The sequence below is a fragment of the Ochotona curzoniae genome, unplaced genomic scaffold, assembly GCF_017591425.1.
Source record: "Ochotona curzoniae isolate NIBS_2020 unplaced genomic scaffold, NIBS_Ocur_1.0 contig_1302, whole genome shotgun sequence".
Lineage (NCBI taxonomy): Eukaryota > Metazoa > Chordata > Mammalia > Lagomorpha > Ochotonidae > Ochotona > Ochotona curzoniae.
In genome coordinates, this window is record NW_024465035.1 from 3,596,817 (window position 1) to 3,615,860 (window position 19,044).

At 53.7% G+C, this 19,044-nt stretch overlaps 1 protein-coding gene across 1 annotated transcript in view; it reads right to left on the minus strand.

Moving 5' to 3' along the window:
• Positions 1-19,044, minus strand: part of EPHB1 (EPH receptor B1) — a 348,433-nt gene that overhangs the window by 250,053 nt on the left and 79,336 nt on the right. Inside the window, exon 2 of the mRNA XM_040965142.1 lies at positions 4,949-5,013. Within this exon, the coding sequence (XP_040821076.1) occupies positions 4,949-5,013 (65 nt within the window). The remainder of the gene's footprint in view (positions 1-4,948; positions 5,014-19,044) is intronic.

Consider the following 19,044-nt stretch of genomic DNA (forward strand, 5'->3'; position numbering starts at 1 on the left):
AAACCCCCTTTCTGGGTGCATATCAGCCAGGGTTCTCAACGGCTCCAAAGGCAACACAGTCGGAGCAGATCCTGGAAGCCCAGTGTTCTTGGCACACAAGATGCTGGACTGACGGTCCCATTCAGGCCACACGTCTCACAGACCCAGGAACCCACACACACAGAGGCCATCAGTGACCTAGGCACAAACAGCCCCCAGTGAGCCCCAGCCAGCCCCTTCCAAAGCAAAAAAGCTAGGATTGAGATTCCCAACAAGCAAGGTGACCAAGCCGAGCTAGCCACGGGCCTGGGAGACTCCGCACATGCATCACAGCCAGGGCCTGAAAGCACCAGGGCTGACTTCCAGTGCCGGACACTGTCATCACGCTGACCTCAGGGGAAGTGGCTCCATCCGCACAGCCAAGCATGCTCTTTTTTAAGATACTCACTGCCAGCTGGGCGAACTGGATTGCTGCTATGGGCCAACCCTGAGCCTCCCCTAAGTTCAGGGTTTAGGGCTGGGGATGCAGAGAAGCATCAGGAATGGTGCTCATTTATTCAGTCAACAAACTCTTCCTGGAGCCCGAGACACACAAATGGAGCAGGTGTGTCCCTGGGCCAGCGCAAGAGGTCTGCAGATGGGCAGCACATGGAGCGGCTGACCTCTGCTAGAAGTGGACTTGAGGAAAAGGGCTCCCAGGGAGACCCTGAGGGGGTGAGAACTGAGCAGGTACCTGCAGGCCAGACAGGGTAGGGAGAAGGGTGTCTGTGAGGGGTGGCCAGGGGACACAGCGAGGGTCCCTGAGACAGCCTTTCACAGGAGCACAGCTCCTTTCTGGTGCTTGCTGCACGACACATTAGACATTCCCCATGTCCGTCACCTCCTGCTGCTTACCGAGACAGCACCTCATTTACATTCAACCAGGGCCTTAAGTTCAAGGCAGGCTGCAGCAGTTCAAAGTTGGGCATCAAGAAGTTCTGGTCTGACACATTAATACTATGGCTGGTTTTTAGGAACATCACTAAAACTGGCCTGGGGACTGTGTGCACATGGGGGCACCCAGCCCCTTCCCTGCTCACAATGGAGCCAAGGGACCCAGCTAGCTCCTCTCTGAGGAGCCCACCACTCAGGTCTGCTCCACAAACGGGGCCTGCCGCAGCACCAGCCACACCTCCGGGGGTCTGCTCCAGATGGGAGCACCCAGTTTCCCCAGACTTCCATTACCAGGCTCCCTCCCCCATCCCCACCTTCAGCACACACATGTGGTACCCTGACCTGCAGAGAGAAGCTTTCTAGCTGACAGCCCCTCCCATGCCCACATCTCCCCGTTGCTGGGTTCTGGGAAGATGTGAACCACTCCGGGGGCCTCCCCGTTTGGGTTTCTCAAGCCCTGAAGCAAACTGCACTCCATCCCTGCAACCTCCACCCTGGGCCCACTCCCAACTCCTATTTCACCCGGCAGGGCTGTGCATGACTTAAAACCAAGGTGACTGCCCGGCATAGCCTCCGCTCCTTCTCCTGTCTCAGCCTTGCCCCCACGGCTGCTCTACAGCCCCCAGAATCTCCCTCCAGGGCCCCTATACTTGAGCCTAAATGTCAGACCCCCTGATCTCACTCGCCTTCCTGTCCAGGAGATGGCATGACACATGATGGCCATCATCTCTCTCAATGTCCTCAGGACCCCTTTGCTCGCAGCAACCCTTGTACAGCTGTAACTCTAGGTTATGTGACCACCAGACTTCTCCAGGGAGAGTCAGGTGGCTGAAACAGGCCCACAGCACAGATGGGGCTGTCAGCCACGCATGGCCCTTCACTGCATTCCTTCCTCCCCACAGGCCCAGCTCTTTGGAGGGGCTGGCTCAACTCTGTTCCACTCCCTGAAAGACCTGCCTCTCCACCCCTCCACTCTGCAAACCCGGCCTCTGACTTCAGGGAGAAGACAGCAAGCCGAGAATCTTCTCCACTGCGCTTTGGCTTTTGTCCCCAAACCTGAGCATTCTCGCCTCTCTAGGGGCACCTTGAACTCTGTCCCTCCATTTCCACCAAACAGGAGTTCCTTCCTCTGAAAGTGAAATGTGCCCACAGCCCACCTGCTGCATATCTCCAACGCTCCACCCTGCTCCCCTTCACCATCTGCTGCCTCTATAGCATCACCTCCCACTGCCTCTGACTTTTCAAGCCCTGCCTCTGGCCTCCTGTCCTGCTCCCCTCTGAAGCCACTGCAAGCCCTATAGCCAAACCAGTGGGAAGACTCAGCACTGAGCAGCACTTGCTACCTCTGTCCCAGCTTCCCATTTGGCACACTCACCCCTTGCCTTTCTCCTGCCTCCGTCATCACACCCTCTCACTCTCCCCTTCAGGCTCCTCTTTCTCCACTGTGCGGGGCATGTGTATTTAGGCAAAGCTCTCGTCTCTTCTCATTCTCACGTATCCTCCCTGGGAGCCTGTAGCTCCTCGCTCAGGTCCCCTTCCCTGCACATGCAGCTGCCATCTGAATGCATTGCCCCTAAGCTGGTGCTGGGCATAATTCCCCATGGACACCAGAGGCGTTGTACCCTCATCTCCAAGGACTCCCTTGCCCACGTCAGAAACTTCTAGCAGTTATCCATTGAGTCCAGTGGTGAGCTGGTGTGAGTCTCCAGCAATGAAGAGACAATGAGTCCTGTCCCAGGAAGGGTGCCATGTGGCTGGAGAGGGGACAGGTAGTGCGGGAATGAAGCCAGCCTTAACACCTTGAGAGGACAAGTCTCTGACTGTGAAGGATGCTGTTGAGCAAGGTTCCCTGCCACTGAGAAGGCCCGTGATGGTGGATATAGCACACTTGGAACACCAGGAAGGTGTCCCTGGTGGGACTAGGAGGTGGGGAGGAACAGGGCAGCGAGCCAACACAAGCGTAAGATGAGAAGATCTGGTCTGCATATGCCAACACACAAAGCAGCAGCCAATGGGTGTGACTGGCAGGAGGAAGACGCCATGCCAAGCTTGTGAGTCTCCCCCCGGGATGTCAACTGGATGTGTGATCCAGCATTATGGATACCACCTTGGGAAGCACTGCTGTGTTTGCAGGGCTGGTGGCAGACGGCAGTGCCCAGGAGAGGAACAGAAGAGACAGGCCATTCTCACCATCCAGCCCTCTGGCTGCTGCCAACAAGACAGGTGCAGAAGCTGCTCAGCGCAGCAGCAGAGGAAGCACCTGAGTTGAAGACCCTGGACGAAGAGCACTGGGAAAAGGCAGAGGTAGAAAACAGCACCCCTCCAGCTGCTGTCACTAACGGGCTCTGAGGGGCATTGACTGCCCCCAAGGAGGAAAGGGAGATCAGACAAAGGCACAAAAATCAAGGGGCAGGGGGAGAAAGTCACCACCAATCACATCGATACTTCCCCACAACCATGGAGTTGGTAAGACATGGAAAGTTCTTAACGTCTGGCTGACATACAGGGTTTGCTACCTCATCAGCTTTGCCTGGAGAGCCAGGCAGAAGTGGGGGCGTTTACAGCCACCTGTGGTGCTCCTGGCAGGATGTTCACAGTCCCTGCCCAGTCCTCACTCCCGGGGCCTGCTTTGCCTGAAGGGGTAGTTCCTGGCACTATCTCCAGCTCTCCTGCTTTGGAGAATGCCAACTCATCTTGAACTTCACTCCCGTGCCCCTAGGCCTGATGCTGTGTCCAGGGAGATCATGCAACCTCATGGCCTGAAGGGCCCAACAGCAACCATTCCTCCAGTAGCACAACAGCATGTCAGGTCTGTTGATCATGTGATTCAGCCCACCAAGCTCCTTCCCAGGGGGAAGGAAGCACACGGACAGCCAGAAGGTCTGAAGCAGCTGAGGAAGTCCAGGACCGACCTGCCCCAGCCCCACTTCACCCCTGGTTGCCATGAAGATCCCACTTGGCCCTTCTCGACTCAGCCCCAAAGCTTGCCAATGCCCAAGCCAGGGACACTACCTCATCTCCATCTGCTCCCAGGCTCCCTCTCTCCACCGCCCCAGGCTACCCGATGCCAGTGCTATTTCCTTAGCTTCTCCCAAACGGACCCCCTTCAGTTCGATTTTTCTGATGCATCTAAGACAGCCTCTCTCAACTGCTCCTATCACCTTAGGAGTGTTTTCTCCCCAATTACCTCTAAGCTCAAACACATTTCACTTGCTTGGGAATGTCAGTCACAGTGCTTCCCTGCCAGGCTACCATCCCACCTACCTCTGTACCATGTAGTGCCCCCAACACTCAGACTTCCCCCACCCCGAGTCCCCGTCATTGAATGGCCCCATTCCTTAGGACCGGGTCATCCTCCCACCGGGCGCTATTTTCCAACTACTTCAGCAACCATCAAACTTATTTCCCAAAGCCTAGCCCCTGTGACCCTCCTCTGCAAAGGTGGCCTGACTCCCTCCCTGGATCCCTTCCCGGCCTGTGGGTCTTTCCAAACTCCACAGAGGACAAGAAGGAATTCTGCTTATCCATGAGCAACTTGGCCTCCCCCAAAGACCTCTTAAGGTTGGTCACTAGAGGGTCTGGCCAGGTGCATGGCCATCGAACAAGACTGGAGACTATCTTGGTTAGGCTAGCTCCAGGTCTAAAAGCCCTAGCCCTGCCAAGCTGCATCCCCCTCACTCTTACCTTTGCCACTTTGCTTCCTTCTGGGCATCATGAGAGCTCTGATCCCCTGCAGTGCAACTAGCCCCAAGTATTAGCCCCTAGCTAATACTGCCCCATGCCCACACCATCATGACACTAACAACCTGAGGCCAGCTCTGCAAGAAGACTGCCTCAGGAGATGATTCTACACAGGGCACCAGGGAGTAGTGCAGCTTCCAGTCCCTGGGGTTGCCTTTCCTGGGTAGACAATGCTCAGAGCCAGTCCCCTCTCTAGTCTGCCCCCAGCAGGCACTGCTCTAGCTTGGTTCTGCCTCCCCTGCCAACCTTTAGGCCCAGGGCCTCAGAGGACCAAAAAACAGAAGGTGTGACTCACCCCTGAGGTGGGATTGGCTGTCCAGCCCAGCTCCGCAGTAGCCGTTCTGGTGTCCATTAATGTCTCTGCAGATCAAACAGATAGAAGCTGATGAGTTGGAGGGATTGGCAGACAGAAGTCCGTATGCTCACCAAGTGATGGACGACAGTAAACACCGGTGCTAAGAGGATCCGTTGGCATCCAAGAGGGAAGGAGGTGAGATCGCACAGCTCTGGACAGGACTGGATACAGCCACTGAACCACCTGTGAGTGCAAAGCCATCTGCATCCTCAGCACATGACCCCAGAGCCACACTGACGTCGTGTCCCAGGCCTCCTAGGATCACCTCTCTCTGGCCCGCTTCTATTGACCAGGCTGCTTGGCAGCCTCCTCCCTCATCAGATACACCACTCTGCCTCCCCTTCAGGCCTCTGTGCCGGTACCCTGGGGATACCACAGCAACTCCAACCCCAAGCCTGCTCCCAAGGCGTGCCCATCCCACTCCCACCCTCTTCCCCAAGGCTCTGCTGGGGACTCCCTCAGCCTTGGCCAAAGCTCACCCAAAGCACCAGGAGCACCTGAACCCAGCAGCAAGCTGTTACCAGCTACAAAACGCCAACGATTACAGCAGCCAGCCTCCTGGCTACCAAGGTCCCTTCGACCACAATGAGTTGTAGTTAGAGAAGGCAGGTTGGTAACATTTAGTGCATGTTTGCACTCTAAAGATCATCATCACAATCAAAATAATAAACATATTGACCAATCCCCAATCCTCTGGCCCTTCCCTCCCTCCTTCCTGATACAAGTTGACTCCATCCTTGTCCTCAGGCAACAGCCTATCTGCTTTTTCTCACTGCAGACTAAATGACGTTTTCTAGAATCCCATATAAATGGGATCCGGTAGTGTGTACTATTTTAAATTTGGCCTTTGCCACTCAGCGTAATTGCTTTAAGATTCACCCAGGTTCCTATGAATACCAGTAATTTCTTTCATTTTCATGGCTGTATGGTATCCCAACGCATGAAAATACCAGTTCAGCCAACCCATTCGCCTGTTACTGGCCATCACATGAGACTGTATGGTGGTTCCAGACCTTGCATATCTTCAGCAGCGTCTGGCATGGCTGTTCATCACTGGTTCTAGCTGTCTTCCTAGGGGTGCAACATCGTGGCTCTGATGTCTGCCTTTTGACTAAAGAATGCTGTTGAGCCTCTTATCGTGTGACCATTCACCATTCGTACATGTCCTCTGTAGAGCGTCTGTGGTTTTTCTCTCAGTGTAAGCTATATAGCTTACACCCCTGAGTACTGAGAGTTCTCTACTCTGAGCCCAACTGCTGTTTCAGGCTAAGCCTCCGCCTATAAAGCCAGTATCCCACATGAATACTGGTTTGTGTCCCAGCTGCTCCCTGCTAAGGTGCCTGGAAAGGCAGCAGGAGACCCAAATGTTTGGGCCACTGCCACTCACATTGGAGACTCCGAGGGAGTGCCAAGCTTTTGGCTTCAGCTTGGCTCTGCACAGGCCATGGCAGTCGCTTAGGGAGTGAATCAGTAAAGACCTCTCTCTCTCTCTTTAACACTGGTCTTTCTGGTATCTTTTTTTTTTAAAGATTTATTTATTTTAATTAGAATGGCAAATTTACAGAGAGAAGGAGAGACAGAGAAAAATGTCTTCCATCTGCTGGTTCACTCCCCAAAGGGTCACAACAACTGGAGCTGGACTGACCTGAAGCCAGGAGCCAGGAGCTTCTTCCGGGTCTCCCACATGGGTGTGTAGGATCCCAAGGACTTGGTCATCCTCCACTGCTTTCCCAGGCCATAAGCAGGGAACTGGATGGGAAGTGGATATGAACCGGCACCCATATAAAAAGCACGTACTTGCAGGCAAAGGATGGCTCAATTGGCTAATTGAGCCATCGTGCCAGCCCAGGTCTTTTTGCTTTCTTAACAGTCTCTTTCAACTTGCAGTTTTTAATTTTAACAGAGATCCATTTATCAGCATTTTCCTTTCACAACTTTAGTATCATGTCTGACAACCTTTGCTTATCTCAAGGTTATAGAGATGTTTTTCTCTCACCTAGGTCTCTGCAACAGTTTAAATCAATGTAGGTATAAGGCAGAAGGTTTGGACCAATGCAGTACTTTTTTCTGCCCCTGTGACTGTGAGCAATTGTGCCAGAGGGTTAGATCTCTACACTCACATGCTGGTGGAAGTGGGTGTTTCACTCAGGGTGTGCACCACTGGAACAGTACAGCAGGTGGGATGCCAGGGAAGATATGCTGTGTGCTTTCTCTCTTAATGCCCACACTGCTCTCCATGTGCCCAGTCACTCCACGCTTCTTCTGAGTAGAGAAGTGACTGCAGAACACAGAGCTGCAAAACTGTGGACCCAGCAGGAAAACAAAAGGATTCTGGCACAGACAGAAGGCATAAACCTGCGGGCAGGTGTCTAAAGGAATGAAAGAATGCACCTCAGAGATCAGTGAGGAACTGTGCTGAGCAAGGAGCTCCCTATGCTCTCACTGCTCAGGACTCAGTCTCAGAGAAGAAGTGGGTCTGTGTCCAGGGCATGAGTCCCTGCACATCCAACCTCCCAGCACAGGGAGGGAGCAGTGGGCTAGATCCTAGCAAGACGCAAAGGCACTGACAGAGCACAGGGAACAGCAGGGCATGCTGGCATCCAACGAGGAGGACCCAGAGCCATGCTGCATGGGCCACATGCAGGACTCAGTGGGGGTACAGGTAAGTGCCAACAGGTCAGGGAAGTCCCTCTTTCCAGAGTTGGATGTTAGGTACCTACCTGTAACCAGAGCGCCGCCTCCCCGCCCCCAGGAGCACAGGGGCTCAAGCTCAACTCTAGCAGTAGTTCCAGTCACTAAAGCAAAGCTGTCTGGTCTTGCCCAATTTGAGTTCAAGTTTGGCTTGGGAGGCACACTCTGTGCCCTGTAGAAATGGCACAAGCACGAGGCAGGCTTCCCAAGCTGGTTTTCACCGGAGACGGCCAGGCAGACATAGGCCCCTGCACAGAGCAGCCCTCCCGCTGCTCCATCTCCACTTCACCAGCGATCATCTCATCATCACACCCTGATTTACATAAGATGTGCTCAGAAGCCACTCCATGAGGCTCTGGAACAACTCGGCTCCATGACGACTGACAGGTCTCTGCCAGATGGGGCTCTGAAGCAAGGGCGACTGAACCCAGGTGCTGAGTCGGGAACCGGGATGCAGCAAGGTGTGGTGCTTTCTGCAAAGCCACCCTATACCAGCAGACTGGACCCTCAGCACATTGCCCACCAGGCAGCCCTGAGGAGGGGTGTTCACTCACTAAGCCAAGAAGCTGCAAATGCCTGCCCACCCTCACTGCAGGGTCCAGCTGAAAACAGTGAGAAAAACAGAGTCCACGTTGGAAATCATCAACTATCACTCCAAACACATTTGTTCCATTAACCCTGCAAACACAGTCTAAGGCTTCACAATGGTCTCAGACACCTGCTGGAGGGCTGTGCTGGAGACTGCTGCTTAACAACACTTCCTGGCCTCCCGAATGAGTGCAAACTTCTGCAGGACGAATGCACTGCACCATGTCCTGCCCACTGCAGAAATGGAAGTCCATGTGGGGCTGTAAGCCACACACTTGACATGATGAAGGGCACTCTCTCTTCTGGCACAAGGAGTTCCTGATGATGGCATTATACTCCGGTGGGGGCTGAATAAAAGTGATTTGAGGAGGCTTACATGTCCCTAGAGAGGAAGCAGGCACTCATTTGCATTTATAAAGCATATTGAGAGTTCTGGCAGAAAGTTATGATAGAAGCACAATTAAATATTTACCATCACTTCTGCTCACAAACAGTGGCATGGGGACCAGACCAGCTGGAAGGGCATGTGTTGCTGTCACAGCCGGAGATGTCTCCAGGGTACACGACTCTGGCACCCACACCCACCGCCTGGCTTTGCCTTCTGAGAGCAATCACACACCATGCAATGGCAGAAGTCCGCAAGGGCCCATGCAGGGTGGACAGTGCAGAGAGCACTGGCGTGGACAAATGAGACACGAGTCACTCCTAGCATAGTGCACGGATGTGACCATGATCGTGTCCCATGGTCTTCTCCTGTTCTGCCTCTGATTCCCCTCAGTTTTCAAATCCACAGAAGAGGCCAGCGCTAGCCCATCTCCTACACTAAGGGGAGAAGTCTTCCTGTTACATCTTCAAGCATCCCTCTCCTTGGCTATGTAAATAACCTGAGAACACAGGCTCTAGATAAAGCCCATTAGGTGTCTAGAAGAAGTTTAGCACTGAAATATCAAACAATAGTCCATCTGCCTTCCCCAGACCCAGGGAACTAACAAACACATGCTGGGAATCCAGCAATGAGTAAGAATTGCTGTGTGCGCTCTAGAGAAATCCACAGTTAATCCTGTATCCTGTTCTGGCCAAGCCCATGAAGTAGATACTGGAAAGAAAAAAACCAAGGTACTGGACAAAATTAACTGAGCCCAGTCCAACAAGGAGAACAATACACTCACCCTGTGTGCAGGCAAAGGGAAGCCGCCTGTGGCCTTGACCATGACAGGCAGAATCTGAACAGCAGATTGTAGTTTGTGCACCTGTCCCCTGGAGTGGAGATGAGAGAGGCAGGGGTTGAAATGAAGACAAGTGGGAACTGTCCCAAGCAGAGGAAGGATGCGAAAGACAGCAATGGAGAGAGGAAGCCAAAGGGATTCTCTGGTAAGAAGTGGGTTGACTGGCAAGTACCCAAGAAGGATGGGGCTCATGCAAAGCCTGGCAGAGAGACCCTTCTCCTGGGACACAGTCTTCCTTAGAAGCCTCAGGACGGAACCCTGAGGGCACGCTGACCCACCTGGGGTTCAGTCCGAGCCTCCTGGAGGAAGGAAACCAAACACAGTTGCTGCCCATGTGAGCAGGTGGTTTCTCTTCCTTTCTGGACTGGTGTGTTTGCAAGTGTTGACACTGGGGGAGATGAGACACTCCTCACCAAGCAAGAGACACACACAAACCCTCCTCAGCCAGCTCTGCCCTTCTTTGGAGAGACATACGTCAGATATCCAGCTGATGCTCAATGTTGCTCCCATGGTGGTGGCGCAATACAACAGCGGCACAAACGGCCGACAAAGTGGCTTCGGGTCTCCTCTGAGCCGATACTGAGCACAGAGTTCACAGGCCTCCCACACAAAGAGGACAGGTGTCACCGTGTCATCACTGCTCTGGGTCTCCCTGCCCAGCCCACAGAACTCCTGAGACACCATGAAGCAGGTCAAGGACCAAGGTCCTGTGACGTAAATACAAGCAGTCAGGACTGAGCCACAACAGGTACATGGCACAGGCAGCCCCACTTCTCCCTCTAGCCCTCTCAGTGGGTCGCTGGAAGACAGCCATAAAATGTGGGCAGATGGCTCTAGGTATTCAACAAAGGTGTGCTGTATAGGGAAGGAGGCCCTGTGGAGCCTTGGAGCTAGAACCCCGGGCAGGCAGCCATGCCAGCCCTCAGGGCACTGTAGCCAAGCAGGAAGCCGGAATTAATCAAATGAGCATGCCAATAAGTCTGTAATCATAGCCTCATTGAGTGGCAGAAAGGTGGAGTCACAGGGCCAATTGTGAGCACGGAGGAAAACAGCAGGTGTATAAAACCAGTGGGCAGCTGGCACTTGGTCCTTGCCTGTTCCTGTCCTCAGGCCCTGGCTGCTCAAAGCACACACACACACACACACACCTGTGCCCTACAATTGAGTTTACACTTCCAGGAACAGGATAGGATGTGGATTAAATAGCACCCCAATCCCAAAAGCAGAGGGTGCTGAGTGCCAGGAGTGGGCATAACTAAGCTTCTGTCTCACTTGAACCCTCCATGCTGTCCCCAGACACTCTTCATACAGCCTGCCTGCTAGGTCCACCACCCCTATGGGTCCAGAACTTCTGTTCACAGACCCCACGGTAGGGTCCCAGCACTCAAGGGTCTAAGCCCTCCTGCTGCCAGCACAGACTGGCCTCTCCATGATCACTCCCTAGGCTTCTGAACTGGCCATGAGCTACCTGTTGGACCACAGGAAGCAGTGGCATTGCAGGCTATGACTGGGGATGGGGCTGGTTGCCAGTGGGACCGTTAAGGTAATGAGTCAGGCTAAGGAGTCACGTTCTACTTAGCTACAAAAGGCTGACGTGAGATAGTGCTCAAGGAAGGCTTCTACCTGCTAGCTGCTTTATGCCCACTTCTATCCAAAATCAATGAGCTGGGCTACAAGACACAAATTCAGAGAGAGTAATTCAACCAACCCTCCAAAACCGCCTCTTCTAGAATCACAGCTCACTTACTTAATTTTATGATTTCCCAAATCTATAAGATGACCGCAAATGTCCAGCCCTCAATGGTCTTCTAATCCCACTCCCTTCTTCCAAGCTTATCTTTACTTTATGCCCTACAGGGGACCTTTTCTAGTTGCTCCTGCTGTCCCTCCTGCTTGGTCCCAAAACCAGCCTCCTTGCCATCTCCACCACCCCCCGTTTAAAATGGTCGGTTATTGTCATGGCTTGTGGTGTTTGTTTACTCCAAGCTCCTCACGAGCACAGGGCTTCTTCTCCATGAGCTTCCTCAGATGCCTCCTGCAACAGAAATGCTCCACAGCCTGGAAGATGGGGATGCAGTCCCAACCCACATTTGAGCTCCTAGCCATCTCCATAGCCCAGCACCTCCTGCCCTCAACCAGGAAGGACGGGCTTTGTCTTCTTCAGATCAGTCATCTGTATTGACTGTCTTTGCCAAGTGCAGATCTCTGAGCAAAGAAGGATGCAAGGAAGCCTCCTCTGGCAGGCAGGAGTGAGGCACCCGCCTGAGCCTACCGTGGTGCGCCAGCTGGACCCATCTGCTGGATGACTGATGGACTGAATGAGTCGGCACAGGGCTTCTGATTACAAATACAAACTGTGAAATGTGCTCTTTTAAATGACAGATCAGCACAGCCCTCCCTGTCACACCCTTTCCGTCTGTTTCTTTCCTGTTCTAAGGTGCAATTTGTTATCATCAACATAAGCAAGTCACAGCTTAGATGGATCACGGCATAGAAATGAACCCCAACCAGTTGGGACGGGTTCTGAATCTGACCTTGTCCTCACAGGGTGTAGCCCGGGAAAGGCACTGTTCTAACTTCCCTCCCTCCAAGGGCTTTTCCAGGTGAGGCTCCCAAGAGAGCAGAGCAGAGGAACAGGACAAGGCCTTAGTCAGCGTGGGCAGCTGCAAAAGGCTGGGAACGGGCCTAGGAAAGGCTATACCTTCCCTTCCCAGCCCTGCAAAGCCATGGCACACAGCTTGGGAGGGTCCTCTCCTCTCGGGCTCAGTTCTTAGCGTGGTATCTGAGGAATATGGTGAGAAACTAAAAGTGACCACAGATGCCAGATGGACCCCGGGCCTCCCAAATGCCCAGGTGTGGCTTGGCCCTTCAGGGCATCAGCAGTGTATCAGCATGCTCTGGGCCCATAATTGCACTGCCAAGACAGGGGGCCTTACTTAAGGAGCCACAATTCTCTGCTAGGATCGCTGCCAGGAAGCACACTACTTGGCTGGCTTCAACCAACAGAAATGCATTGCAGCTCTGCCAGCTGAAAATCCAGAATCCAGACAGGTCAGGCCATGCTCCCTGAAATCTGCAGGGAAAAATCTCTCCTCTCCCCTGGCCTCAGCTACTGATCTCTGGCATGTCCTGCCTTGCAGCTGCCTGTCTCCCATCCACATCCATTGGCACAGCACGCTTTCCTCAGGTGTCTCCATGTGGCGCAGGACATTGTGCAGTACAAGTCCACCCGACTGGATGGCTTCACCTTACGTTAGCCAATGACATCTGGAGGAACTCCATTTCCAAGCAGGGCCACACTAGGAGGCTCTGCGATTTGCATTTCAGCACATCCTGGGAAAGGCAGGAATGTCCTGCAACAACAGGGTGCTGGGGATTGAGGCAGTGGGGTTACTTCCAGCAAGGACTTGGACCGGGCACTGGGAGCCCTGGGGGAAATGGATACACAAACAAGTCATCCTCTGAAGTCATCCTTCCAAGCTGGTATGGAATGGTGTGGGTTTGTTCCCGCAGATCCACCTCTGCCCTTCAGTGCCCAGTTTTGTCCTGAGAGGCAGGCCTTTGCAGATGGCATTCCCTGGGCCTCTGGCTCATGGGAACTTGTGGAATATAGGGGCTAAGAGGGTAGGGATATCAAGGAGTTTCCAAAAGTTGATGGAAAATGCATATTGTGAACAAGCTACACATAAATTTCAAGGCTTGGCACCACTGTTGTTTTTGGAGTTATCACTTTAATTCCGTGTTTTCCCCAGGGAGACTCTTGCATATCCCCTTGCAGAGCCCCATCTCCCCCTGGCTAAGGTAAGGAGGGAAGGGTCCTCTCTTCACACTGCAGACTTTGCCTGCTTTAGACATCAAACACCTGCAGACAGAAACCACCCTGGCCAGACCGTGACAGTGGCACATCAACACAAGCCTTGGAGGCTGCCCTCTCACCTAGGCATGGCTGCTGGGGAGGCAGCGCACACCATGGGGCATATTAAACATAGCTGCAGCATGGAAGGATCCTGGGCCTCCCCTTCTCGTCCAGGACATACCTTCGCAGCCAGACCAGCAGCACAGACACTCAAGGACAGAGAGAAAAGGGATGCTGGGGTGCAGGGCATTGTTTAGATCAATGACTCTGCAACCTGATGGTGCAGACCTGGCCCTGGCTCAAGGCTCTCCACCTACTTGCAATTTTGTAGGGAAAAGTCAAAAACCTATTAAAATTTAGGAGTCTGGCATTTTCCAGGCTCCCAGCACCTTGAATTCTAAGGGAGATTAAATCTGTTGGCCCCAGCCACCCTGACAGGTCAATGAGTTTGTGCTGACAGCAGACAGGTAGGGACCCTGCATAATCAACCTGTGCTTCCTGCTCCTTACGGATGTGATGAGAGCAGGGTCTCTCACTTCACGGAGGAGGCAGTCCTCAGGGGCATCCATCACCCTAGAGAGGAGCGGGAGGAGAGCTCGCACGCCCAGGCAGAATGACTCCCTGCTGCCCTAATGAAGGCTGCCGACGGATGGTGGACCAGGCTCGTTCATCAGAGGCAGCACCACAGCCGCTGTCTGTCTCTTCCCACCAGGCCTTCCTGGGCTCTCAGTCCTGATGGATCGGTGGTACCATGCCCCTACGGCTGCTGTGTGCACTGGCAGCAGTACTGGAGACAGCTGGAGGCTGGACTGGCTGGGGTGGGAGCCTGGGAATGAGCCAGAGGAAAGGATGGGAGCTGGATGAGCAGGCCCCCAGCTTCTCCTGGACACCACCCAGCACTGGCTGGTGTTCTAACATCCCAGGGTCACCAGAGCTGAAACAAGCCCTTGGGGGACTGCTGTACCACTGGTGACTCACACCAGCAGTTGGCATCCTCTTCCAGTGGTCACCACCCTCTGTGCTGCCCTCCATGCAGGCAGCCTTCAGGACACACCTGTGCACTCACTCCCCGTCTCCACTTCAAGGACTCGCCATCCTTTTGAGAATGAAGTTGGTCCCCTGAGGTTCCCCCTTACTCGTCACTCAGGCTTGTCGGGGGGACCCTGAAGGTCCAGCCATCATCTCTCTTGTCCCCTCTGGGAAGACTGCTCCACCATTCAGGCTTGGCCCTTTCCCTCCTGTGAAGATGCCACCCAGCGCCTGGCATCAGCACCCTGCCCCTCCATTCCCTATACTTTCTCATAGGTTCTGAGGCATTGATGTCAGCACCTTCACTCTGTCTCATGGGCCCTGCACCTGGCACTTAATGAAGCATCACCCATTGCATCACCATTGCATGGGTGGGCCAGCCCTGGCACAGTACCCAGGCTCGGATGTTCAAAGACCCCAGGACTTCAGGCAGAGGCCCAGTCACTCTTGCTGCTGGGGCCTCCCTTATGGCTCAGGCCACTGAGTCTGCCTCCCTACTGCCCTTGTGGCAAGTCCCCAGCTCAGTCTCACCATTCAGGGCAGGCCTCGGCCTCTCTGTTTTCCTCAACAGTGCCACAGAATCACCGTCAGCTGCACAGGAGGTCAAGGAGAGGGTGCTGGCATTGGGGTCAACAGGGAAGCAAAAGCTGACCCCTTAGAGGAAGCTGACAGACGGTGGCTCTCTCCCAACTGCAAATCACACAGAGCTTCACAGTTGTATGCAGTGGTAGAGGTCGGTGGGATGATGCCCGAGGCCTCTCCACTGCTGCCTCAGGAAGAGACCTTTTGGCATTCCACTCCTCCCCGTCAGGAAAGGCCTGTCCAGCCCCATCTGTCACTCGTGCTCCTATGGCCTCTCTGTTATCACCAAGACACCAAGAGAGCCCTGGCAAGATTTCTATTTGTGTTCCCCCAATCAATAACATTGACTGGCTCCTGACATCTTGCCTCCCTGAGGTCCCAAACAACCCCAATACCACCAATGTCCTCCCCTCACCATGCCCACCTTTGTACAGAAACGTCCCTGGAGGGGGGTAAGGGCTGCTTGGAGGTGGCCTTGGAGGTGCCCTGCTGGCTTTCACAGTCTGCGCTCAGTATCTTTCACACAGAAATTGACACATTTCCAGGACTGATAAATCTTACTTCACAACCCAGATGGCCCAGGTCCTCGGACAGCTAAAGAGTAGCCATCTAATGGAACTGCTGCCACTCAACAGGCAGTAAGGTGACACTCAGAAAATGAGGACCCTGCACAGCACTTTAGTCAGAGACAATGGCCTGGGGGTCAGTCAACCCTCTTCCACTGGGACACCTCCCTGGCTAGTGTCCCATGGTAGGCCATGGTGGGTTCCACTGAGGTCAAATGGTTAACCCTAAATGGAAGCTGAAACACAGCTTTCAGTCTCCTAACTACGGGAAGTCAGGACAAACCAGATGTTGCCCGCCCCTCTTGGAGGCTGGAAGCACACACAGTGTCATCTATCCCTGCTAGCACGGCAGGTGAGGGTGGCCTCAAGAGCCTGGAGGCCAGGGGCTCAGCATCCTTTCCTAGAGGAAAACGGGTGGGCTGCATGAAAAATTATGCCCACCCTGCTCTTCCCTGTGAACTAAGAAGAGCTCAAGTGCGCTGACTGCAGTTCAGCTGTGTCCTCCAGCTTGGGCAGGGTGGGCTGGTCCACACTGCATCTGCCCTGCTCATGCTACTTCTTACCCATGCAAGCACCGTGGAGGACAGAGCCCTCAACCCAAGCCTTTCCTCTCATTTCAAACCACTCTCCCCAATGGGCCATTCATCGCCACCTGCAGAGTGCCCATGATGACAACCCTGCTTCCGGTTGTCAGACCCTGGCTTGTTGGCCCTTGGGAAGGGTATCACATTAGCAGCTTCCTCCATGCTATCCCTGCTTGTGAGTATTCCTTTCCCAGCCTCTACGCTCCTGCATCCATCACGTCTTCCTCTTGCCCCACCCTCCACTGTTCTCAGGCCAGCACCTCCCTTCCACAGCTGGGCTCCATGCACCTGCTTGTCAGAGCAGCAGGAAGCAAGGGGAGATCACCTCCTCTGGGGTAACCCTTACTTCTGTGGATGCCACCAAGACCAGAGTGGCTGCCTGGAGAGCCTCGTGGCACCTGCAGGTTTCTTCTCCCTCACAGATCAATTCCTTCCTGAACCCTGCCAAGTCTTCTACAGTCTTTCCAGAGAAATGTGGCCACCTAGAACCCACAAGACTCAAAAAACTCCAGCGAGGGGATACCGTTCCTTTGCAACAGGTATCCATCCTCCCCCTCCCTCCTCCTGTCAACCCTTCCTCTCCTTCCCTGGGCCTCCTCCCTCCTTATTTCCCACTCTTTTCTCTTTCCTCCCCCTTTGTGTGGTTGTTGCAGCTTAATAGGGTGATTCTGAGATGAATAGTGTTTTCAGCCTTGGCGGGGAATACATCCGGCCTTTCCCAGCCCCGCCCCTGTCCTCACCAGGCTGGTGGAGAGCAAGGCCAGACAATGAGCCAGTGGATTCACTTGAGAACTCACAAAAGCCCCATTGCCTTGCACATAGTAAGGAGTGACAGACCCAGGGGACAAATCCCCTCCCCTGCAGGCTGCCTTGCGTGGGATCCTATGGGGGTCCTGGGCACCGGGCCCAACACAGATCATGGAAAGGGCCAGACTCTCTGTAAGGCAGAGTTCACAAAGCTGCAGAATCACAGGCTGGGCAAGACCCCCACCCTACACACTCAATGGCAATGGTAGCACTTGTAGCTGGACACATGGCAGCCTCTGGGTGCACACACAGAAGGCCCTACACCATAGGAATGGGGTCAGAGAGGAGACAGCTTGCAGAAGATGATTTCTACAGTTCACAGCACTGTGTGGGCTCATGAAGGGCGTGGTGAATGCCCAAGTACAAAATCCACGCATGTCACATGCTGAAGGGTGACTGAGGCTGGGATGGAGAGAGTGAAACCCCAGCTTGGCCACTACCTCTGCCCTGTAGCATCTAGAAAGAGGGAGCAGATCTGGAAACTTCCTGGTGCCCAACCCTGCATGGAGACCATGGACAACCATACTGGAGGCTTGGAGAGAGGAAGCCACATTCCAGCAGTTTGGAGGTTTGAGGGTGGAGTCAGAGTGGAAGGAACCTGTGAGGCAGGCAGGAGCATCAACAATGATTCCTGACTTGCCAAGTACAGTCAGTATGTGAGGTCTACCACGGACATATCTTGTGACTTCTAGGAATTTTTAAACTGAAGACTGCACCCAAACTCTCCTCCTCCTTGTATGAAGTGTCTATTGTCTTTACCTTTCCTTGGCTTCCATCATTAGTATTGGCTGGCTTTCTTGGGAGAGAGAGGCTTGCCACAGCCCACTTCATCAGAACAACTCTAATACACGCAACGCAATCAGGATATGTAGCAGACAGGAAAGCCACTGTGTCCCCAGGTCCTTCCTGGCAGGTGCCTCAGGTCTAAGGCAGCACAAACTCTGTTGAGTCTGGCAATGGCCAGATGAAATGGATCCATATCTTCCTGGAGTCAGATAAAGGTCGAAACCTAGAATGTGTGGAAAATAGCAGTGTGAGGCCAGACAGCCTCTGCAGCCGCTCTGAGCCATGGAACTCTCCTCACTGGCATGCATGCAATAACCCCATTTCCCAAAGTGATTTAAAGATAAAGCAAAATATTTTTTGGTGAATCTGTCAGCATTGTCCATAATCACTTAGCGATGCTTCCTCTACAACTAAGCACTTGGGGGAGGAGTCTTAGGGGAGGAGACAAGAGCTGGAGCTTCTAGGGTGGTCATGGAAGGCTTCCTGCAGGAGGACTGGTGAGAGGAGAAGTGAGAGGACCAAAGAATTGGAGCCAGGCTTCCCTACAGGTAACATGTTGTCTATGGAACTGAAGAAAGAATCCATGAATCAAGGAAAAGCATGTGGTGTGTCCAAGGCAGCCAGGTCAGTGTTCTTCCTGCAAGACCCTGTGGAATAAGAGGGAAGGAGCCTACTGAGCCCACAGGACCTGCTGCTGGGCAGGGCACAGGAAACTGGCAGTGGGGACTGTGGCCAGGGCGAGGCCAGGCTCGGATAGGTTCTTTGGACCCAAGAGCCAGTCCCAGGTCATTCTCAGACCTCTGCCCTTGATGCTTAGGAGACAGGTGGGAGGCTAGAACGTAAGGGGCCAGAAGTGCAATATACAATGCTGGCCCCTCTAAACCACTGTGCACCTGTTACCTTGGCTACTCCAGCACTGGCTCCCCTGACAGGTCCCTGAAAGCTACTGCACACCTTGGCTACTCCCCCTTTCCTGAGGCTTACACACCTGAGCCCCTCATCCAGTAGGTAACTCTCCAGATTTGCTGAACTGTTGGAGAAGCCCTCTTTGACATCGTGGAAAGTGAGGGGAGAAGTGTGTGGGAGGTAAGGTGGTCAGAGGGCAGAATCCATAATCCGGTCAGTAAAGCCAGTGCATTGTACAAACTCAGAGCCGGCAAGTGTCGGCTTCAGAAGCAGCCAATCTCTGCTGGTTCCAGAGAAGAGAGTGAGAGAGGCTGGTCCCCGTGACTGTGTAACCTCTACCCCCTGATTATGGAAGCACCTGAAAAGGGGCCCTACAGTGAATTAGAGGTTGTCAACACTGCCAGGGGAGGATTTG